Source organism: Orcinus orca, chromosome 13 (assembly GCF_937001465.1).
Source record: "Orcinus orca chromosome 13, mOrcOrc1.1, whole genome shotgun sequence".
Lineage (NCBI taxonomy): Eukaryota > Metazoa > Chordata > Mammalia > Artiodactyla > Delphinidae > Orcinus > Orcinus orca.
Window position 1 is genome coordinate 56,486,991 of NC_064571.1, and position 24,271 is coordinate 56,511,261.

Genomic DNA, 24,271 nt, shown 5'->3' on the forward strand with positions numbered 1-24,271 from the left:
TGCCATCCGCGGTAGCGTTCGACTCTCCACCACTCGGCTCGGCCACTTTGCTAGGGCCGCCAGGCGATATTCACCAATTCCCGTCCTTCAGTTACGCGAGAATTTGACGGTCTTGAAACTGATTTCCGGTCGCTTAGGTCTCCATGGAGATAGCACTTTAACCACTTTTGTTTTACCTGTCATTCCCCGGCCTCCCCGTGGTTGGGAAATTGCCCAGATAATGTTTGTGGGAGTCAGCCAGAAAGTTGTAGATGGGTGTGAAGCAGCAATCAGAAGGGAAGCAGCCAGTGGGACCCAGGAGGAGTATAATTTACTGAGCATCTTCTGGCCACTTAAGCAGTACCTTAAGGTGGGCACGGGATTTTCCGCTATTGGGAGGCCCAGTTCTTCAGGACAAACGTTTAGGCATCCATTGAGCACGCATAAGCACCAGACCTCTTTGTGCAGTCTTGAGGGTTCCAGGATCAAATCCCGGGGCAGATTTGCTCACCATTCACCAGAGAATAGCCTCCCCAGTTGTCTATCTCTATTCCTTATAAGCTTTGTATATTGGTGACTTACTTAGGAAGTGATCCCCAGTGATATTCCCCTTGATCTAATCATTTCACTTTTCAGATTCTTACCTTGTCAATGCTTTTCTAACTGTGTCCATTTTTATTACCATTTTCTGTTAAGTGGATTTTCACATTTCATTGCTGTATTGATCTCTTACTTAGCAAAGGGACCAAAGGTTCTTCAGTGTCAGGACTAGCTTGTCATTTGGATATAGAATTTACTTAAGATGACAGGTAGTCCACTTGCTGCTGTTAAAAGTATACATACCTTTTAGAACATCACTGACAAATGTTTTTTAAATAACTCATTTGTTTATTCATCAAATATTTATTAAGCACCTAATATGTGCCAGGTACTGTTTTGGGAATTGAGAATTAAAACAGTGGACAAAACAGATTAAAGTTGCTGCCTTCATGGAATTTATTACTAGGGGAGGCAGATAATATGCAAATAAACAAGTTCTTGTAACTTCAGGTAGTAGTAAGTACTATGAAGAAAATAAAGCAATAGAAATGGTCTGTATATGCGTAGGAGTGGTGGCATTTTAGATAGAGTGGTCATGGAAGGCTTCTTGGAGGAGGTAATATTTGAGAAGAGACCTGAATGATGAAGAGTTGGCCTTGCAAAGATTTGGTGGAATAAGCCTAACAGACAGAGATATCAGGAAGTGCAAAGTCCCCTAGATGGTGAAGAGAAGATTAATTTGAGATGAACTGTAGGGGAAAGCATGGCCAGATTATTTAGGGCCTTGAAGGCCAAAGTCTCAAATTTGGATTTTATTCTAAGTGAAAATGAAAGCCCTTGGAAAGTTTTAAGAAAGAGAGTAATTAGATTTGAAAAAAATTGCTTTGATGACTGAAGAAAATGGACTCTTCAGAAGCAGAATGGAAGTTTGGAGACCAGTTGGGAGGTTATTGCAGGAGTACAGGTGGAAAGGGTTCATTCAATTTCTGTTTGGGTATTCCCAGCATTGGGAAATTCTCTTTTGAAAGGCAGCACATTTTATAGTTGAACCATAGCGTTCTTCCTTTGTATTGAGCTGGAACTGGCCTCCCTGAAGCTTGCACTGACATTTCCTAATTCTATAGACATCTACAAATTCTATAGCCATCTCAGATAGAAGACATCTGGGACTTCCTTGGTGGTCCAGTAGTTAGGACTTGGTGCTTTCACTCCGTGGCCCCGGGTTCAATCCCTGGTCAGAGAAAAGATCCTGCAAGCCGTGCAGTACAGCCAAAAAAAAAAAAAAAAAGACAGAAGACATCTATTCCTCTTTCTCCAAAGCAGTCCTCCAACAACAGCAGCTCTTTTAAGGCACTTGTCCAGTCCTCTTTTCTCCAGGCCAAACACCTTTGGTTAACTGAACTGTTTTCTGAAAGGAGGTGCTCTCTTGGCCCTTCAGAAATCTGGCTGTTCCTTGGAAGCTCCATCATTTGCTATGGCTCCTTAAGATATGGCCACCAGCATAGCATCTAATGCTCCACATGTCACCTGACCTGTGAAGATGACCAAGGGATCAGGCATTCCCTTGGTCTAGCTGACTTCTAATGTGGTTTTTAACAGTCATGTTGTGCTATTGGCTCACATAATATTCAAACCACATATTGAGCTGTTTCAAATCACATATTTTCTCCCCCACCTCCCCATCCTGTATTTCTAGATTATATTTTTCTAATCCAAATGCAGCATTTTACATTTATTTCTGTTTCATCTTGGTAAATTTATTCCAGTTTATTGGTCTTTTTTTTTTAATCCTAATTCCATCATCCAACATGTGCTCCCACCTTTGTGTCTTTTATAAATTCACTATGTTATGTCCTCTAATGTCTACATTATAAACACTGCTAAAAATGCTAACTGCACCAAGAAAAGAGCCCTGTGTGGCATTTCCCTAGCGGCTTGTCTTCAGACCACATGGTACTATTAGTGTGTATCCTCTGAGTACATTTGTTCAGCCCATTATGAACCCTGTTAGCTGAAACAAACTCTGTTCGTTAACTAAAAGCAAACTCACGAGGATAGTATGTGAAAGTTTCCTTTATTAAATATTTTGCAGAAATAAAGTTATAGCATCTCATGATACCTCCTGATCTGTCAGTCTAAGAAGTCACGGAGGTTAGGTATGCGTAGTTTATTTTTGAAAAACCATACTGGTTTCTTTGTTATTACTAAAATGAAGGTTTGCTGTATTTTAAAATATAAAGACTGGGTAGGTAAAAGTAACTTTAGACATTAATAAACTCTTCTTGAGTCTAAACAAGTTTTTCAAAGCAGAAATCCTTAGATCAGTAGTTCTCAGTCTGTGGCAACTTTGCTCCCCAGGGGACATTTGGCAATGACTAGAGACATTTTTTGGTTGTCACAACTTAGAGGAAAGAGGATGCTACTGACATCTAGTGGGTAGAGGCCAAGGATGTGTTAAATATCCTACAGTGTCCAGGACAACACTCTATAGCAAAGAATTATCCGGCCCAAAATATCAGTGGTACTGAGGGCTTTAGTGCATTAGTGTCTTAAAACTCTTCTTTCTTGTAGTGACTACTGTTAATTCTATTTAAAATGGGTGTAAAGAAGAAGAAAGAAACTCAAGTTACTTCATTGACCGTTTGTCATCAGGACCTTGAAACTTTGAGATGTAAGTGATTTCTGACTTCATTTGTTGATCTCTTTTTTAGGTGGCAAACAGTATATTTATCTCTGGGACTCCATATCACATAATGTTCAAACTCTTGGTATTTAATTATTCCACGTTCTTTACATTCAGTTTTGGTTGTAAAATGGTTTTCTTAAACTTCTATCTTCAGACTAAGTTCTGCCAGGTTTTTTTTTGTTTGTTTATAAATATTTAAATTTTATAGAACACATGACAAAGGCAAACTCATATCCATATATTGTTAAATCACTGAAGAAATTTTTGTGTGTGTGTTATGTAGCTTTGGCTGATGTAGAAGGGAAGAATCTAGCTTCTTTGCTGTTACATTGTGTACAACTCACTGATGGAGTGTCACAGATCCATTATGTTAAACAGGTAAGGCTGATTTGATATTCATGAGTCCATCTTGAAGGTTATCATGCTATTATGGACTTTTAAAATTAACTGATAATTTTTGGCTCCCAATTATTTAATATAAATGTATCATTAAAGAATAAGGGATTGTTTTGTTTTTTCTATTCATTGTATGATATCTTTTTATTCAGAGTGGCAAAAGAAGCCATACTTAGGCTTCCACCACTATTGGAGCTGTATATAGGTAGGATAATGAAATAATTGTGCATACCTTTTTGTTTGTTTGTTTTTTGAATTTTATTTATTTTTTTATACAGCAGGTCCTTATTAGTCATCCATTTTATACACATCAGTGTATACATGTCAATCCCAATCTCCCAATTCATCACACCACACCATCACCCCCCGCCACTTTCCCACGTTGGCGTCCATACGTTTGTTCTCTACATCTGTGTCTCAATTTCTGTCCTGCAAACCGGTTCATCTGTACCATTTTTCTATGTTCCACATATACGCATTAATATACGATATTTGTTTTTCTCTTTTTGACTTACTTCACTCTGTATGACACTCTCTAGATTCATCCATGTCTCTACAAATGACCCAATTTCGTTCCTTTTTATGGCTGAGTAATATTCCATTGTATATATGTACCACATCTTCTTTATCCATTCGTCTGTCAATGGGCATTTAGGTTGCTTTGATGACCTGGCTATTGTAAATAGTGCTGCAATGAACACTGGGGTGCATGTGTGTTTTTGAATTATGGTTTTCTCTGGGTATATGCCCATTAGTGGGGTTGCTGGGTCATATGGTAATTCTATTTTTCATTTTTTAAGGAACCTCCATACTGTTCTCCATAGTAGCTGTATCAGTTTACATTCCCACCAACAGTGCAAGAGGGTTCCCTTTTCTCCACACCCTATCTAGCATTTGTTGTTTGTAGATTTTCTGATGATGCCCATTCAAACTGGTGTGAGGTGATACCTCATTGTAGTTTTGATTTGCATTTCTCTAATAATTAGTGATGTTGAGCAGCTTTACATGTGCTTCTTGGCCATCTGTATGTCTTCTATGGAGAAATGTCTATTTAGGTCTTCTGCCCATTTTTGGATTGGGTTGTTTGTTTCTTTAATATTGGACTGCATGAGCTGTTTATATATTTTGGAGATTAATCCTTTGTCTGTTGATTCGTTTGCAAATATTTTCTCCCATTTTGAGGGTTGTCTTTTAGTCTTTTTTTTTTTTTTTTTTTTTTGCGGTACACGGGCCTCTCACTATTGTGGCCTCTCCCGTTGTGGAGCACAGGCTCCAGACGCGCAGGCTTAGCGGCCATGGCTCACGGGCCCAGCCGCTCTGCGGCATGTGGGATCTTCCCGGACCGGGGCACGAACCCGTGTCCCCTGCATCGGCAGGCGGACTCTCAACCACTGCGCCACCAGGGAAGCCCCATCTTTTAGTCTTATTTATGGTTTCCTTTGCTGTGCAAAAGCTTTGAAGTTTCATTAGGTTCCATTTGTTTATTTTTGGTTTTATTTCCATTACTCTAGGAGGTGTATCAAAAAAGATCTTGCTGTGATTTATGTCAAAGAGTATTCTGCCGATGTTTTCCTCTGAGAGTTTTATAGTGTCCGGTCTTACGTTTAGGTCTGTAATCCATTTTGAGTTTATTTTTGTGTATGGTGTTAGGGAGTATCCTGATTTCATTCTTTTACATGTAGCTGTCCAGTTTTCCCAGCACCGCTTATTGAAGAGACTGTCTTTTCTCCATTGTATATCCTTGCCTCCTTTGTCATAGATTAGTTGACCATAGGTTTGTGGGTTTATCTCTGGGCTTTCTATCTTGTTCCATTGATCTATGTTTCTGTTTTTGTGCCAGTACCATACTGTCTTGATTACTGTAGCTTTGTAGTATAGTCTGAAGTCAGGGAGTCTGATTCCTCCAGCTCTGTTTTTTTTCCCTTAATACCGCTTTGGCTATTCGGGGTCTTTTGTGTCTCCATACAAATTTTAAGATTTTTTGTTCTAGTTCTGTAAAAAATGCCATTGGTAATTTGATAGGGATTGCATTGAATCTGTAGATTGCTTTGGGTAGTATAGTCATTTTCACAATATTGATTCTTCCAATCCAAGAACATGGTATATCTCTCCATCTGTTGGTATCATCTTTAATTTCTTTCATCAGTGTCATAGTTTTCTGCATACAGGTCTTTTGTCTCCCTAGGTTTGTCCTAAACCTAGGAATGTCCTATAAATATCAATTAAATCTATCTGGTCTATTGTGTCATTTAAAACTTGTGTTTCCTTATTAATTTTCTGTTTGGATGATCTGTCCATTGGTGTAAGTGAGGTGTTAAAGTCCCCCACTATTATTTTGTCACTGTCGATTTCCTCTTTTATAGCTGTTAGCAGTTGCCTTATGTATTGAGGTGCTCCTGTGTTGGGTGCATATATATTTATAATTGTGATACCTTCTTCTTGGATTGATCCCTTGATCATTACGTAGTGCCCTTCCTTGTCTCTTGCAGCATTCTTTATTTTAAAGTCTATTTTATCTGATATGAGTATTGCTACTCCAGCTTTCTTTTGATTTCCATTTGCATGGACTATCTTTTTCCATCCCCTCACTTTCAGTATGTATGTGTCCCTAGGTCTGAAGTGCATCTCTTGTAGACAGCATATATATGGGTCTTGTTTTTGTATCCATTCAGCAAGCCTGTGTCTTTTGGTTGGAGCATTTAATCCATTCGCATTTAAGGTAATTATAGATATGTATGTTCCTATGATCATTTTCTTAATTGTTTTGAGTTTGTTTTTTTTTTTAATTAATTAATTTATTTATGGCTGTGTTAGGTCTTCGTTTCTGTGCGAGGACTTTCTCTAGTTGCGGCGAGCAGGGGCCACTCTTCATTGTGGTGTGCGGGCCTCTCACTATCACGGCCTCTCTTGTGGAGCACAGGCTCCAGACACGCAGGCTCAGTAATTGTGGCTCATGGGCCCAGTTGCTCTGCGGCATGTGGGATCCTCCCAGACCAGGGCTCGAACCCGCGTCCCCTGCATCGGCAGGCAGATTCTCAACCACTGCGCCACCAGGGAAGCCCTGGGTTTGTTTTTGTAGGTCCTTTTCTTCTCTTGTGTTTCACACCTAGAGAAGTTCCTTTAGCATTTGTTGTAGAGCTGGTTTGGTGGTGCTGAATTCTCTTAGCTTTTGCTTTTCTGTAAAGCTTTTGATTTCTCCATCAAATCTGAATTAGATCTTTGCGGGATAGAGTAATCTTGGTTGCACGTTCTTCCCTTTCATCGCTTTAAGTATATCATGCCACTTCCTTCTGGCTTGTAGAGTTTCTGCTGAGAAATCAGCTGTTAACCTTATGGGAGTTCCCTTGTATGTTATTTGTCGTTTTTCGCTTGCTGCTTTCAATTTTTCTTTGTCTTTAATTTTTGCCAATTTGATTACTATGTGTCTCGGCGTGTTTCTCCTTGGGTTTATCCTGTATTGGACTCTGCACTTCCTGGACTTGGGTGGCTATTTCCTTTCCCATGTTAGGGATGTTTTCGACTATAATCTCTTCACATATTTTCTCTGGTCCTTTCTCTCTCTCTTCTCCTTCTGGGACCCCTGTAATGTGAATGTTGTTGCGTTTAGCGTTATCCCAGAGGTCTCTCAGGCTGTCTTCATTTCTTTTCATTCTTTTTTCTTTATTCTGTTGTGCAGCAGTGAATTCCACCATTCTGTCTTCCAGGTCACTTATCCGTTCTTCTGCCTCAGTTATTCTGCTATTGATTCCTTCTAGTGTATTCTTCATTTCATTTATTGTATTGTTCATCTCTGTTTGTTTGTTCTTTAAGTCTTTTAGGTCTTTGTTAAACATTTCTTGTATCTTCTTGATCTTTGCCTCCATTCTTTTTCCAAGGTCCTGGATCATCTTCACTGTCATTATTCTGAGTTCCTTTTCTGGAAGGTTGCCTATCTCCACTTCATTTAGTTGTTTTTCTGGGGTTTTATCTTGTTCTTTCATCTGGTACATAGCCCTCTGCCTTTTCATCTTGTCTATCTTTCTATGAATGTGGTTTTTGTTCCACAGACTGAAGGATTGTAGTTCTTGCTTCTGCTGTCTGCCCTTTCTGTACATACCTTTTTTGTGGAGATAAGTTTAAAAAAAAATTTCTATTAATCTTAATCTTCAAAAATTTTAGCAGGCACATTAAAAAGTTAACTTAAAATGTAAAGACTGTCCTTACGAGCATTTCATTATTAGGATTTATCATTTGAAGTTGCATAATATTTTGGGGGGAAGCAATTAAATGTATTATTGGTTTTCAGTAGTGCTACAGAATTCCTGTACCTTAAGCCATTAACAAGTCTACTCATTGAAGGTGGGTCTGGAGGGTAAAGTGGGAGTTGGGGGCATGGTTTAAATATTTAATAAATACTGAAATAGTTTTAAATTAAATTAAATAGTGTTTAAATTAGTACCCTTAACAGTGTAGAGTGGAAAATATTACACATTAAAGGTGAGACTTAAAAAGGTATTTGAATCTATGTTACTTTACTATTCTTGATATTAGAAAAACATTATTATGGCTTTGAATTCTTTGGATTATAGATTGTGCCCTTACTGGAGAAGGCAAATAAAAATGGCAAGTGTGATCCCACTATTCGAAGTTGTTTGGATATTTTAGCAGGCATTTATCTTTCTTTGAATCTAAAGAATCCCTTGAAGAAAGTCTTGGCAAGGTAAGGAAAAAAAGAAAAGTTAGACGTTGTAAATGTTTAATTTGACCAAAAGTAACCAGTGTTTAAGGTTCCCTCTATGGTTTGGTAAAACTGAACTGAAATGTATCACTTAGCAATTTCATTCATACAATTTCTTCTTTGTTTTGTTTATTTACTTATTTATTTATCATAACTCTTTAAAAATGTAAAAAAGCTTCTTAGGTCACAGACGTTAAAAAAATAGGCTGTAGGCTGTATTTTACAGACTCCTGGTTCAGTCCATTTGCATGTAATGCAATTATTGGTTAAGTTTAAATCTGTCATCCTGCTGTTTTTTCTGTGTCCCATCTCTTCTTGGTCTAAACAGATGTTTAAAGCATATATTCCTAAGCATACATTAGGAATATATTACCGTATTACCTATATTACACAGGTAATACAGGAATATATGCTTAGTGTAGAAAGTTTAAGCAATATAGAAGTACACAAAATAAAAAGTGAGCCTTCCTTTTCACTATTTCTGGCTTATCTTTTCTTAGTAAAGGTTATCACTTGACATTTTGGTGTTTCTAGACCTTTCCTTTGGGTTTAGTGTGTGTGTGTGTTATACTTTAGTTTTTATTTTTTATGTAAATGGGGTTATACTCTACATATTTCTCTGTAGGTTGTTTTTCACTAAGGAATGTCTTAGAGATATTTTCAGGTCAGTATAGTCCTTCTTTTTTTTAAAATTGTGGTTAAAAAAACCCCACATAACATAAAATTTACCATCTTAACCATTTTTGAGTGTACAGTTCAGTAGTGTTAAGTGTATTCACATTGTTGTGCTGTGGATCTCTAGAACTTCTCCATCTTACAAAACAAACTCTATACCCATTAAACAACTGCTCCCTATTTCCTCCTCCCCCTAGCCCTTGGCAACCACCGTTCTGCTTTCTTTTTCTATGATTTTGATTACTTTAGATACCTTGTATAAGTAAAACATTTGTATTTATCTTTCTGTGACTGACTTATGTCCTCAAGGTTCATCCATGTTGTAGCATGTGATAGGATTTCCTTCCTTTTTAAGGCTGATTAATACTCTATTGTATGTATATAGCACATTGTGTTCATCCATTAGTCTGTTGATAGACATTTGGGTTGCTTCCTCTTTTTGACTATTGTGAATAATGGACATGGTTGTGCAAATATCTCTTTGAGATCCTGCTTTCAGTTCTTTAGGGTATATAGCAATCCCCCACAAGTGGGATTGCTGAATCATATGGTAATTTTATTTTTAATTTTCTGAGGAACTTCCGAACAATTTTCCATATGGCTGCACCGTTTTACATTTCCACCGAAAGTCCTCATTCTTTCTAACAGCTAGATATTCCATAATATGTATGTACCGAAATTTATATGTGCCGTATTACATATTATTTAATCACTTCTCCATTGATAGTTTGTTTTCAAGTTTTCATTATTCCAGCAATGCTACAGTGATATTCTTAATTATGTATATAATTTTATATGTGTATTTCTCTGAAATGAATTCCTAGAAGAGGAATTTCTTGACCAAACTTACGCCTATCAAAATTTTTGATAGATATTGCTAAATCGTAATCCTCAACACGATACCATGTTATACTCCTTCTAACAAGTGAATAAGAGTGCCTTTTTCTTCATATCTTTCCAACACTGAATAAAATCAATCATTAAATCTTTTAAAATTTGGTAGGTGAAAAATGGTGTTATGTTATAATTTGCATTTGCCAGGTTACTAGTGAGAGTGAATATTTTTTATTTGTTTTAAATTTATTTATTTATTTTTGGCTGCATTGGGCCTTCGTTGCTGCCCGCGGGCTTTCTCTAGTTGTGGCAAGTGAGAGCTACTCTTCGTTGCAGTGTGTGGGCTTCTCATTGTGGTGGCTTCTCTTGTGGAGCATGGACTCTAGGCATGCAGGCTTCAGTAGTTGTGGTATGCGGGCTCAGTAGTTGTGGCTTGCAGGCTCTAGAGCGCAGGCTCAGTAGTTGTGGCACATGGGCTTAGTTGCTCTGTGGCATGTGGGATCTTCCCAGACCAGGGCTTGAACCCATGTCCCCTGCATTGGCAGGCGGATTCTTAACCACTGAGCCACCAGGGAGGTCCCCAAGAGTCAATATTTTTTAATGTGTGCATTTTGACTATTTTACTTTTTTTTGGTGATTACATATCTTAGTATGTTTTCTTGTTAGAATATCTTTTTTTTTTTTCTTTAAGCAAGTGTATTTATTGTGTCATAAAGCAAATGATCAAATACTGGCCAGTTATAGGGTTTCGGTGAAGTAGTCAACAAATGTCATTGAATATCCTGATGTTTTCCATCTTTTTCTCATTGTTTTGGCCCTATCTTCCCTCAGAGTTACAAGGGGCTAAAGCAGTTACAAGCACCTTATATAGACTTTACTGCAATTGGCAAAAAGAAAAAAAAAGGAAATTTCCTCCTCCGCATTTCTTTTTATTGGAGAGAAAAAACGTTTTGTGGAAGGTCCCAGTAGACTTTTCATTGAAGGTCCTGTCGATATTCATTGTCAAGATTGGGTCATATACTTTCTCTCTCCGTCGTTGTAAAAAATGAGTTTCAGCTTGTATATGCTTTCTCTAATACAAGATTATATAAAATTACTTGTCTTATCTGAAAATACTCTTTTTGCTTTTAAATCTGTCTGGTATTAAGTTTTGAGTGTAGTGTGAGATAGAGATCCAACTTAGTTTTCTTTTCTGTATGGGGAGCCACTTATCCCCAAACTGTTGAATAGTCCATTATTCACCACATATTTGAAATGCCATATTATTATGTTCTATGGTCTTGTATAAGCAAAGGTTTGATTTTAGACTTGGGTCTATTTGTTTACCCACCAACATCACACTTTTATTCACTATAGTTTGATACTATGGTTTAATTATATACTAGAACAAATCATCTCTGTAGTGACTCTTGTTTTTCAGAATATTCTATTTTCAAAGTTTTTTTCCTTCCAGAAAAGCTTTAGAACTGTTGAGTCAAAATTTTTTAAAAATGTTAATTTAGATTAACTGTGGTAAATTGGCATTAAATTTAATTTATCCATTCAGTAAATTTTTATTGATTATCTACTATGTGTCAAGTATTCTTCTAAGCATTGGGGAAGCAGTGAATAGAACAGTCCAGAACAGAGGTTACTTCTTTTTTTTTTTTTTTAATTTTGTTTAATTTTTTTTTTTTCGCTGGGTCATATGGTAGTTCTATTTGTAGAACAGAGGTTACTTCTAAGAGGAAGACAGAAGATAGATAAATAAGCAAAATATATAGGAATTAGAGAGCATGAGTGCTATGGAGAAAAAGAAATAAAGCAGAGAAGTGGGAAAGGGAGTACCAAGGATGGGGTGAGTGTTACAGTTTAAAATATAGTAGTGACTTCATACATCTTTGCTTAGTGTCATTGATAGGGTGATGTTTGAGATTGACCTGAAAGGGGTGAGGAAATGATTATTGGGTATATTTGAGGGAAGAGAGTTCCAGGTAGAGGAAATAACAAGTACAAAGACTTTGGCATGTTGTTGGAATGGAGGAGGGCTGTGTAGCTAGAGTGAAGTGAACAAGGATCAAGATGAGGCAGAGAGATAATGGTGGGCCCAGATCGTGTAGGGTCTCATAAGTCAATGTAATCTCTTTGGCTACTGCTTTGACTGAGAAGAACATTGTTGGATGGTTTTACGCAGAGGAGTAACATGTTATTTTAGTAATATCACTCTGGCTGCTCTGTTGAGAATAGTCTGCAGAATGGGAGGGAAGTAATATGGAAGCAGGGAGACCAGATGAGAGGGAGTTCCTGATCTGTCTTCTAGTGGTGTGATGTTATAATTTCCTGGCTGTATTTTGAAGGTGTCATTCAATATTTCTTCATTTATAATATTCCCCTCCCTCCCTACATATCTTTGTACATACTCTAAGGTTGTCAGATTTTTAATATTTGGTTCTTTTTCTAGCTCACTAAATGACCTACCTGAATTTTTTCTAACTGAGGCTACACAGAGTTTTACTTCTCGTCTTCAGGAAGAATTGAATACTACTACTGATCTATACTCTTATAGGAAAGTTATTGACAATATATCTTCCTGTATGGAGAACTTTGACTTGGGTAAGCCAGCTCTTTTCTAGTACTTTTTCTGGCTAACACCTGTCGGTACATCAGTGTTTTAAATGATGTTAATTTTGGTTCTGAAACTGCTTACCAGTGTTAATTTTTCCCCCACAGGTAGATCAGGTGTTAATAATCTTCTTGAAAATGGTAAGTCCTATTATTTTATTTTATTCTGAGAGGTGACTGCTTATGTAAGTCATTTTGGAACTGGTTCTTTTAAGTTTCTTGGCAACGGGTGGAGTACTGCAGATGACTAACGTACGTGGTGTGCCTTCCTTTTAAGTTTCTACTTCTGTGATATCGTTTTGGGTAGCAGTGATTTAAAATATTTTCTTGTGCTGAAGTCAAAGTTCAGTTTTAAATTTCTGATTTTTCATTATATTCTTTTTGTTTCAGTGCTTCATTATCTACAGAAGAGTTTAATTGAAATCTCAGAAGAAAACAGGCAAGTGTTAACATGTTTCCATGCTTGTTTATGTGTGTGTGTACATTTGCAGTTGTGCATTGTGTTTGTACAAAGGAAATTGTATTGTATTGCTTGCTTTTTTTTATTTGGCTGCGCCATGCACCTTGCGGGATCTTAGTTCCCCAACCAGGGATTGAACCCATGCCCCCTGCAGTGGAAGCACAGTCTTAACCACTGGACTGCCAGGGAAGTCCCCACAAAGGAAATTTTTAAGAAGGGTCCAGAATATGCTCCTTTCCATCCCTCTCCATTAATATTAGATGTAATTATTTAAATTTATTTTCTTGAGGTTTAATATTTAATTTTAAAAGATCAAATAAATTATTATGAGAATAAATGAGAAAGGGAAGAGCTTTTTCCTCTACTGGAGTGTTCCTTTTTCATAGCATCCTGTTTTTATTTTGTGGATGAAATATGCTCTGTTATCTCTCTGAGGATATTAATAGTAAGGTTTTTTTTTTAAGTTTTCTTATCTTTACATGGGTCTCTATTTCTTCCAGCCTGCTTTTTTTCTGTTTGCTGGTTTTGGTCACTGTATTCGTTGCTAGAAGCTTTTCTTGGAAGTCTGGTGATCCTTGGCTGAGCACTTATTTAAGATTGGGGCCCTGAGAGTTGATTTGGATCTCTGTACGTATGGTTGGGGTTGATTGCAGGCTTTATTTTAGGCTAGTCTAGCTGGGCTGTTTCTTTGGGGGAACGCTTGATGCCAGTATCTTTAGGCCTTTTTGCATGGGTAGTGGATTTGCCATGGAAGAATCTTTCAAACCATTGGCTTAATATTCTGGTTGCTGAGTGAGGGAAGAAAGCTGAGATCTTGGCATTTAGCATTTATTGTGCATATATTTTCCTAATTCTCCTGTTTGCAATATGGTATCACTGCTTTAGGTGTGTGTGTTGTCTTCCTGTCCAGACACTTACTGTTTTACCTTCTCTGGACGTAAAACAGTTGTTTACTAGCTTGGAGGTATGATCCACAGTTGTCATTCTCAGAGCGTAGCCACTCTTCCTGTTTTCATACCGACATTTAGCTCCACATCAAGGAGCAACTGGTGCCAACAATTTCTTAGTCTTTGGGGGCTGCAAATTGGGTTGCTCTGGGCTTGTTCTCTGACTGAGGATTCACCTTTCTTGATTCTGCTAAGTCAGTTATCACTCATCCATCTGCTCCTAAAATTTTAGTAGTATTGTCTTTTGTTGCCCTAGTGTATTTATGTCTTTTTATGTTTTAAATCCCTTGGTTGTTGGTTTAGGGAGGTTCTGGGGGAGAGTAGAAGTAATATCTTTGTGCCATCTTTAACCCAAGTCTCCTTTTACCTTACCAGGAGCTCCTTCTCTGTTTCCTTCTAGGCTCTTTTTCCTCTGCTCATCTCTTAAATATGAGTTCTGTCCTTTTCATTCTGTTTGTTCTGACTGCTTAATATCATCCACTTCTTTGGTGTCAGCTACCATCTCTATACTTAGGATTCCCAGGCATCACTCCAAGTTAGATCTTTTCCTTGAGTGGTAGACTCATGTAGCGGTTGTCTCCTGGTTGTTTTACAGGGTGCCTCAAATTCAATGCATCCAAAAGAAAATTCACTGTCCTTTTATATATTGTTGTTTTACCCACAACCCCTGGTAACCTCTATTCTACTTTATGTCTCTTTGAATTTGCATATTCTAGATAAACTCGAATAAGTGGAATACAATGTTTGTCCTTTTGTGTCTGGCTTATTTTACTTATAATGTTTTAAGGGTTAATCTATGTTGTAGCATGTGTCAATTTCACTCCTTTTAATGGCAGAATATTCCATTTTATATATAGGCCACATTCTGTTTATGCATTCATCTGTTGATGGACATTTGGGTTGTTTCTGCCTTTTGGCTAATGTGAATAATGCTGCTATAAACATTGGTATACCAGTATCTGCTTGAGTCTCTACTGTCAGTTCCTTTGGGTATATACTTAGGAGTAGAATTGCTGGATCATATAGTAATTCTATGTTTAACTTTTTGAGGAGCGAGCCCCCAAACTGTCTTCCCTGACTTTTGTTTTAATATTATCATTGCTCTTGTGTTCTGCTATGTTGAGAATAGACTGAGAAGAGCAAGGATAGAAGCTGGGAGACCAGTTAGGAGGCTATTGCAGTAATAGTAATGCAAGGGAGAGATGAGAGTGGCTCAGGCCAGGAGTAGCAGTGGAGGTGGTCTGATTCTAGATACATTTTGAAGGTAGAACCAACAGGCTTTTCTTACAGATGGGACGAGTGAGAGAGGAGTCAAGGATGACTGCCAAGTTTTTGTAGAATAGAGATCCTAGCAGGTGGAGCTGGTGTGGAGTTGTGGATAAGTTCACGTAGTTTGAGATGTCTGTCAGACATCCAGGTGAAGATGTTGAGTAGGAAGTTGCATACACAAGCCTGGAATTGGAAAAAGAAGTCTGGGCTGGAGATGAAAATTGGGGAGTTGTCAGCATATAGACTATAATTTTAAGCTTATGAGCTAGATGAGCTCAGCATCAAGGGAATGAATTAGGTGGACAGAAGAAGTAAAGACTGGGTTGCGGTGAGCTCACATAAAGACATAAGGGAGAAGAAGATGAACTAGCCAAGGTGTCTGAAAAGGCTCAACAATAGTGAAGTAGGAGAAAAACCTAAGGGCACCTGGCATCTTGGAAGCCGGATCAAGGAAGTTACAAGGTTAGGGAGTGTTCAGATTTAGAAATTATGTCATTTATTCTTTTTTTTTTTAATTGAAGTATAGTTGATTTACAACGTTGTGTTAATTACTGCTGCACAGCAAGGTGACTTGGTTATACATATATATATATATATATATATATACACACACACATTCTTTTTCATATTCTTTTCTATTATGGTTTATCATAGGATATCGAATATAGATCCCTGTGCTATACAGTAGGACCTGTTGTTTATCCCTTCTATATATACCAGTTTGTATCTGCTAATGCCAAACTCCCAATCCATCCCTCCTCCACTCCCCGTCCCCGCTTGGCAACCACCAGTCTTTTCTCTATGTCCGTGATTCTGTTTCTGTTTCATGGATACGTTCATTTGTGTCATATTTTAGATTCTACATTTAAGTGATAGCATATGTATTTGTCTTTCTCTTTCTGACTTCCTTCACTTAGTATGATAATCTCTAGTTGCATCCATGTTGCTGCAAATGGCATTTTGTTCTTTTTTTATGGCTGAGTAGTAGTCCGTTGTATATATATGTACCACATGTTCTTTATCCATTCATCTGTCGGTGGACATTTAGGATGTTTTCATGTCTTAGCTATTGTGAGTAGTGCTGCAATGAACATATGGGTGCATATATCTTTTTGAATTATAGTTTTGTCTGGATAAATGCCCAGGAGTGGGATTGCTGGATCATATGGTAATTCTATTTTTAGTTTGTTTGGGAAACTCCATACTGTTTTCCACAGTGACTGTACCATTTATTCCTGATTCGTTATTTTTACTCTAAAAAGAAGTGAGGTTAGTCATTAGCTGAGAAAATGGGAAAATTTTGAGGTAAGTTAAGAGTATTGGAAGTTTGCAGTAAATGTCTGCATAACTGGAATATTTATGGGAATGGAAGAGAGAGGCATAAATGTTGATTATAATCTAAAATTGATTTTGGCCCTTTGATTGAGGGATTATTTTGGAGAGAGATAGAAAAGGTGACATTTTAATTTGACTTTTCTTTTGTAATAATTTCTTTTCTTTGTTGTAGAAAATTGGCTGGAAATCATATTGTTCAAACTCAGTTGATGAATGACTTGTTGGTAGGCATTAGAGTTTCAGTGATGTTAGTACAGAAAGTACAAGGTTTCCAGAGACGTCATTTGAAGAGTTCTCCTACATGGCGAAGTATGTGTGGATTGCTGAGTATCTTTACCAAGTTTTTAAGCGATGGTAAGTATAAGACATACAAATGATGATTACAATTGAGTGTCAATCACTTTGCTACTAATGGTATGAAATATTTGATACTTAACTGAAATATAGAACTTCCTCTCCCCCAGCCCCTCAAAGTGGCAAAAGGTTCTGGATTACAGTTCAACAAGGGATAACATTGAAGGACTTTTCTAAATGTGTGTATGTGTGTGTGCATGTGTGTATTGTATACAAAGAAGAAAACCCAACAGTCTTAGAGTTGAAAAGCCACAGACTTTAAAAAGCAAAAGAAAGTTCTTGAGAAATTTCCAAATTTGGAGGTACGATCTGGAAAGATTAGTGTAACCCATGCATTTCTCCTTAGCAGCAGGTGTTACCTTCAGATAATGACAGTGGTCATTGTGGGGCTGGTCATTATTCCTCCTTATATCTCATGTTGCTTCTATCCATATGAACTGTACCACCATGAAACCAAGTAGGTAATGAGAGGAAGTGCCTTTTTTTTTTTTTGTCTATTTAGTAAAAATATTTAATGCTGCCAAAAAGTGTAAAAATACAGTAGGAGTGGCAGTACAGCACCAAGTAGTCTCTCCTAATTTATTTCTTTTACATCTTTCTACATTTTCATACATGCATTGAAAAACTTCACAATGCGCAAAATTAGAGGGTTCTGCAAAGTCTTCTGCTGGTGGTGGTTGCTCTTTGTTCCCCTGGATGTAAGGTTTACTTTGTAAACAGACAAATGTGAGGCAATCTACTGGCTTATCAAGGAGAGGAAGTGTCTTTTTATAAAAGTGTTTCAACTAAGGAGTTAAAATGAAATGCTAGAATTAGAATATCACCATTTTGTTACCCCCAGTGACTTGAGGTAGGCATTAGGCATCAACAGCTACTAACATTACAGAAACAGACAACCAGACAACACGTGCCTCTTACTTTTGAGTCTTGCTTTTACCACTTGTAGTTCCCAGAGGAACTGAACTTGAGACTGACCCCGTCTCTAGGTCACCTGCCATTTTGCAGGAATTACAGAGGACAGAAGAAGGTGTTGAACCACACTAGGAGTAAACATCCAGATCATGGGAAACTCTGCAGGTTAAAAGGACAGAGTTCTTCGACAGAAATTATAATAAAAAGGATGGAAGGGGCACCTGTAGATTAAAGGACATATCAAAAAAATTTTAAATGGGCGAGACTATATTGTCTAGGGATGCACGTTTGATTAATGAAACTATTTAAAAATAATAAGGCAATCATTACTGTGAAAGTCAGGATAATGCTTACTCAGGGTGAGAGAGAGGAGCTTGTGGGGTGAGGCATGTGGATGAGCCCTCTGGGCTGGGTGGCCAGGCTCTATTTCTTGCCCTGGATGGTGGGTACAAGGGTGTTAACCTTCTAATAATTCATTAAGCTATACATTTGCTTTGGATGTTTTCTGTATCTGTGTTTTATATTACAATAAGATTAGCAAAAATGTTATACTAAACATATAAGTATCTACATAAAAAGCTGTATTACCTTTTCACCCTTTACCTCCTATTCTATATGGTAATGTATGTATGAATATTAACTTAATTAAAAAAACATTAATAGGATCTGTTCAGAGCTCTTGCTTGTAAAAAAACAGTAACTGACTCTGATTTTGCTAGGCTGTTGGGAAAAAAATAGTATCTCATTGTTTATATGTTCTTAACCTTGGTAACTAGTGAGAGTCCTAACTGTATTGTCTCGTTAGTATTTCTTTTCTTTCCTCTCTTTTCCTTCCTTCCTTCCTTCCTGCCTTCTTTCCTTTCTCTCTCTCTCTGTCTCCCCCTCTCTTCATTCCTTCCTTCCTGCCTTCCTTCCTTTGCCTAGGATCTCAGATAAGTATTAAAAGGAAAATAAAGTTCCTTTTATTAAGGCATAATTTACAGACATGTTTGCAGAAGATATTTACATTTTAAAAGAGGAATTTATAAATCTAAAAAAAAAAGACTTCAGTGAAATACAGAGAAGACATGAATTTAATGTGAGGCAACCTCATTTCTGAAAAGTTGATGGCCCCTAATCAATGCTGTTCTTCCCTAGGATTTTAAAGCTTCATGTATCAGTAAAGTGCTTAGCTGTAAGTAACAGAAAGCTGAACTTCAGGGATTTAATTAAATGTGCCTCCCCACATAAGGATAAATTCAGAGGCAGGTGATGGCAGAACTACTGTGGGCAGTCTGGGACCCAAACATTTCTGCTTTTCTGCTTTGCCATCTTCAGCATGTTGGCTTTCATCCATATGTTTGTTGTTTCATGGTTACTATATGACTGCTCTGTCTCCAGAGCCCCTGTCTGTGTTCAGGGCAGGAAGGAAGACCCGTTGCATCTTTACCTTTAATCTGGAAGAACAAAAATAGCCAAAAGATTTCTGCTTACATCCCATCGGCCTGAATCCTCATATGGTACCTTTAGTTGCAAGGAAGATTGAGGAAACAGGTATCGTGTCTTTGGCTGGGCACGTGGATCTCCCAGAGTCACAGTTCGTTAACAGGGATAAAGGGCAGAATAGATTTTTGGAAGATAGCTTATAGTAGGTATTCATAATTCTTACCCCAAAGTGAATAATTCACTGTATTATTTTGTTTACTTTCTCACAAACCAGAGGCTAATAGAAAACAAAAAGAAGATAGTAAGCCAGGATTGTTTGGTTACATTGGGTACAGCGCCAGTGAGAGCAAAGTTTGTAATTAGCACTGATGTGGGCTCTTTACACAAGCCCTGAAATCACTTTAAGAAAAAGTAATGTATCATGGGGATTGGGATGCAGAGGCATCAGTGGAAGGGAGGGAATAGGAGGTATTGCTGCTAGATGTGCTGGGAGGGAGTAGATGGAGAGGAAGAGAGAGTGGATGTTAGAGGAGAAAGGAAGGAATCACATTGATTATTTGTGTGCTGGGCATAAAAGCCTTTATGTTCATTTATTTCAACCTTACAACAACTGTGTCAGGTAGGAGTTATATTTTTCCCATTAAAGAAGAGAAAGCTGAATCCCTGGGAAGTTAAATAACTTAATCAAGGCCTATCCACCTAGGAAGTGGTCAAGCTAGAGATTGCACCCAGGACTGTCTGACCCCACGGCATCTGCTCTTTCTACTGTACCACAGTATCCATCATCATTTAATACATGCTTTCTACTTTTTTGCCAAATAGATGACCTCTTACAGACGATTCAGAGTACATCTGGATTAGCTGTTATTCTTTTTATTAAGGCTATGTTTCATCCACCTGAAAAGATTGCGGATTTGGTAAGTCCATCTCCTTTTTAGAATTGTACTTTATTGATAGTTAGACACGTTTTTCTTTCTTTTTTTTTTCTTTTTCTTTTTTTTTATGGTACGCAGGCCTCTCACTATTGTGGCCTCTCCCATTGCGGAGCACAGGCTCCAGACGCGCAGGCTCAGCAGCCATGGCTCACAGGCCCAGCCGCTCCGCGGCACATGGGATCTTCCCGGACTGGGGCACGAACCTGTGTCCCCTGCATCGGCAGGCAGACTCTCAACCACTGCGCCACCAGGGAAGCCCAGACACATTTTTCTTTTTAAGATTTTTTAGATGTGGACCATTTTTTAAAGTCTTTATTGAATTTGCCACAATACTGCTTCTGTTCTATGTTTTCTTGGTTTTTTGGCCTCGAGACATGCAGATCCCAGCTCCCAACCAGGGATCAAACCCACACCCCCTGCATTGGAAGGCAACGTCTCAACCACTGGACCACCAGGGAAGTCCCAACACATGTTTTAAAAAATATTTTTAGGGACTTCCTGGTGGCGCAGTGGTTAAGAATCCACCTGCCAATGCAGGGGGCACGGGTTCGATCCCTGGTCTGGGAAGATCCCACATGCTATGGAGCAACTAAGCCGTGCGCCAGAGCCTGCAAGCCACAATTACTGAGCCCTCATGCCACAACTACTGAAGCCCCTGCGCCTAGAGCCCATTCTGTGCAACGAGAAGCCACTGTAATGAGAAGACTGCGTACCACAGCGAACAGTAGCCCCCGCTCGTCGCAACTAGAGAAAGCCTGCACGCAGCAACGAAGACCCAACGCAACCAAAAATAAATAAATTAATTAGAAAAAGTTTTTTTAAAGAAGTGAATTTAAAAGTTTTTTGCATAGTCAGAATCTTTCTGGTAACCTTTTTCCCTTATAGTAAGTGACTTCCAAAAATTTGGATAAAGCAGAAAGAAGACAATAATAGTCACCTGTAAATCTGTCTCACAAAGATAATCATTATCAACATTTTGGGGTGTATATCCTTGTTTTTTTCTAGTGTTGTTTGTTCAGTTCCATCTCTCAGTATCGTAAAAGATATTTGTGTTATTAAAATTAGAGATTAATGTATAGATATATACAGTAATAACTTTTTGATAAATGTTATCTTTATTAAGAATAACCCAAATATTGTACTAGAATCAATTGTTCAGGGAATTTGATTGTATGGAAGGTGTAAGTTGATAATACAGTTCTTGTATTTAGTACTAGCAGTTTTTTTGTTCCTTACTGTTTTATCTAGGAACTTATTTTAGTTCTTTACTAAGAGCAAAATGGCTTTATACAAAATAGATGTACACTGTTTTATGAGCTCACACAAAGTAATTATCATTGGATAAAGTTAAAAATTTTAATTTCTCAAATCACCTCTAAAAAAGCATTAGTTAATAATCTCATCCACCTGCAGGTGGCAATGTGTTGCGCTCTCCCAGTACATTCAAACCAGCAAAATGGTTCATGTATTTAGATTCAGTTTTTTTCCTCTTGATATAATAATTTTAACACTTGTGGGTTTTTCACCTTTAGATTCAGTGTTTTTCCTAGGACATTTCAGGGGAAAGAGAATTTTGGATTTATGTTTTGGGATATCTGGAAAGTTTTAGAAGCTTTATGTGTATCAGCTCTGTCATATTTTTCCAGATTAGTAGTTTGCTCCTCCGTTCAGTGGACCACACCAGCATCCCCGAGTGGCTTTTGAACTGCTGCAGGAGCCTTTGTGGTGCTGATGTCTCCCAGTCAGCTCTCTTATTCCTGTGTCAGGGGACACTCACCATGTTGGATTGGCAGGATGGGAGGATGGGCCCCAGTGGGGAGGCCCTGCTCTTGGATACTGTGCGTGTTCTGTTCACCTTGAGTTCACAGTGAGTTTTGTCTCATATTTTGCTTTGCTTGTCAGATATTTAAAAGATGGCAGCTGAGCTGGCTTACTTAGTAATTCAATGAAAAGTGGTCAGGATAGGGCTTCCCCGGTGGTGCAGTGGTTGGGAGTCTGCCTGCCGATGCAGGGGACACGGGTTCGTGACCCAGTCCGGGAGGATCCCACGTGCCATGGAGCGGCTGGGCCCGTGAGCCATGGCCGCTGAGCTTGTGCGTCCGGAGCCTGTGCTCCGCAACAAGAGAGGCCACAACAGTGAGATGCCCGCGTACCACAAAAAAAAAAAAAAAGTGGTTAGGATAATCTTAAATTAAAAGGGAGATATGTGTAGGGACTGAAGTGGGTATGAAAGTAGAACAGGAGAAGATGGGATGATGGGAGAGAGAGAGAGAAATTATTGGTGCAAGTTAACCTGTAGCGAACACTTGTAAAATTAATTTTAACCTTCAGTCTTGCATTAGATAATGCAAGCATTTAAAAAAAATTATAAGCACTTCTATACATATAATGCTTTAGAGTTTACGAATAACTTCAGCATAGGTAGTTCAGTGTGATCCTCACATGTCTGATAGATAGGATAGGAAATCTAATCTGTTGAATGGGTAAAGTGAAGCTTAGAAAAGTAACTGCTTACCTAATAGCCTATTGCTTTTAAGCACCTAAACCAGAAATGTAATGAGGTCTTCTGACTTCACTGGATTGTATTTTGTGTTTTTTTGATATAAGTTGTGCATATTTTAAAGTAATTTAAAAATTATTCTTCATTGTTTATTTTATAACGGTTTATTGAGATATAATTTACATACCATATAATTCACCTATTTAAAGCATGTAGTTCAATTTTTTTTTAGTATGTATATTTACAGCGTTGTGCAGCTATCATCACAGTCAACTTTAGAATATTTTCATTACCCCAGAAAGAAGCCCCATTCCCACTAATATTCCCTAGCCCCTCAGTATATTTTAAAACACCTGTGAAAGATGCATCTCAGTCAAAATAATGAACATTTCCATCACCTGCAAAAGTTTCCCTGTGTCCTTTTATGGATTAGTTTTTACGAAATGGAAAGATTCATATGCAAATTTGAGATCTGTTTTGGCTTTGTAATTTTTTGTTGTAAATTTAATAATGATTCAATTTTCTGATCATTCTTTATATTTTGTATTGATATTTTTAAAGTCTGAGTGATTATAAAATGAAATTCCTTTTACTAGTCAGTATAAAATAATATGACTTATTTTTCTTCAGGATCAAGGAGTCAACTCTGGAAATGTTTCTGTCTAGAATTTTGGCATCTTGGACTAATTCAGCTATACAAGTCCTTGAATCAAGTTCCCCAAGCCTAAAGGACCGTCTGAATGGGAATTCAGATGTGGTTAGGAGACTTTTGGAATATGTCTATACCCACTGGGAACATCCATTGGATGCTTTGAGACACCAAACCAAAACCATATTCAGAAATATTCTCCAAATGCACCAGCTTGCCCTGCAAGAGTCAGGTTCAGATTTGGCTGCTGATGGTTTCATTTTTCAACTGACTGAGAGTCTTCTGCGATTGGAATGGCATAGTAAAGGAAAGTACACATGCCTTGGTTGTTTAGTAGATTACATAGGAATTGAACATATTTTGGCATTAGCTAAAACTATTCCATCGCAAATCTTAGAGGTGATGGGGGACCAGTCCTTGGTGCCTTATGCAAGTGACCTCTTGGAAACCATGTTTAAAAGTCATAAGAGTTGTTTGAAATCCCAGGCTGTTGACAGCACTTGGATTGACAAGTGGCATGAGACTTGGGTTTCTCCTCTCCTGTTTATACTGTGTGAAGGAAATCTGGATCAAAAATCTTACGTGATTGATTATTACTTGCCAAAATTATTGAATTGCAACCCTGAAAGCTTAAGCTACATGGTAAAGATTCTTCAGACTTCTGCTGATGCTAAAACTGGTAAGAAAATGAATTTTTTTGTTTTAGTAATTTCTAGTTAGGATGCTTAACTTTAGGTACCTAGGCAAATTTAAATATTATCATTTCTGTTAATAGTAAAGGAGGATATTAAATATAGAAATTTTGGATTGAAACGAATGTTCCTATACCTAGCTGAATAGAGTTTTTTGGCTGAAGTCATTTCTACAGGCTAAGGATTGATCCCAGTTATGATTATGAGGTTTCCTTTATTACTAGGTTTTAATTCATTTTACCAAGTTTTTATTATTTGGTTGTCAGACTGGAGTAAACGTTTGTGTGTTTTATATAATTTGCTTATTCAAGTGATTGAAATAGTAATTAAAAGTTGTTTTAGGCAAGGTTAAAGACAGGTAAATT

At 37.7% G+C, this 24,271-nt stretch overlaps 1 protein-coding gene across 3 annotated transcripts in view; it reads left to right on the forward strand.

Moving 5' to 3' along the window:
- The window catches only part of THADA (THADA armadillo repeat containing), a 314,026-nt gene that overhangs the window by 298 nt on the left and 289,457 nt on the right, over positions 1-24,271 (forward strand). For 2 of the 3 annotated variants that reach the window (XM_033419175.2, XM_033419174.2), the window contains exons 2-11: positions 3,091-3,190; positions 3,489-3,583; positions 8,170-8,300; positions 12,268-12,419; positions 12,537-12,569; positions 12,819-12,867; positions 16,612-16,793; positions 19,953-20,047; positions 21,712-21,932; positions 23,196-23,893. In XM_033419175.2, coding sequence (XP_033275066.2) covers positions 3,115-3,190; positions 3,489-3,583; positions 8,170-8,300; positions 12,268-12,419; positions 12,537-12,569; positions 12,819-12,867; positions 16,612-16,793; positions 19,953-20,047; positions 21,712-21,932; positions 23,196-23,893 — 1,732 coding nt within the window. In that variant the 5' untranslated portion in view covers positions 3,091-3,114. Of the gene's footprint in view, positions 1-3,090; positions 3,191-3,488; positions 3,584-8,169; positions 8,301-12,267; positions 12,420-12,536; positions 12,570-12,818; positions 12,868-16,611; positions 16,794-19,952; positions 20,048-21,711; positions 21,933-23,195; positions 23,894-24,271 lie in introns of those variants that run through there. The other variant, XM_033419176.2, reaches the window with a different exon arrangement.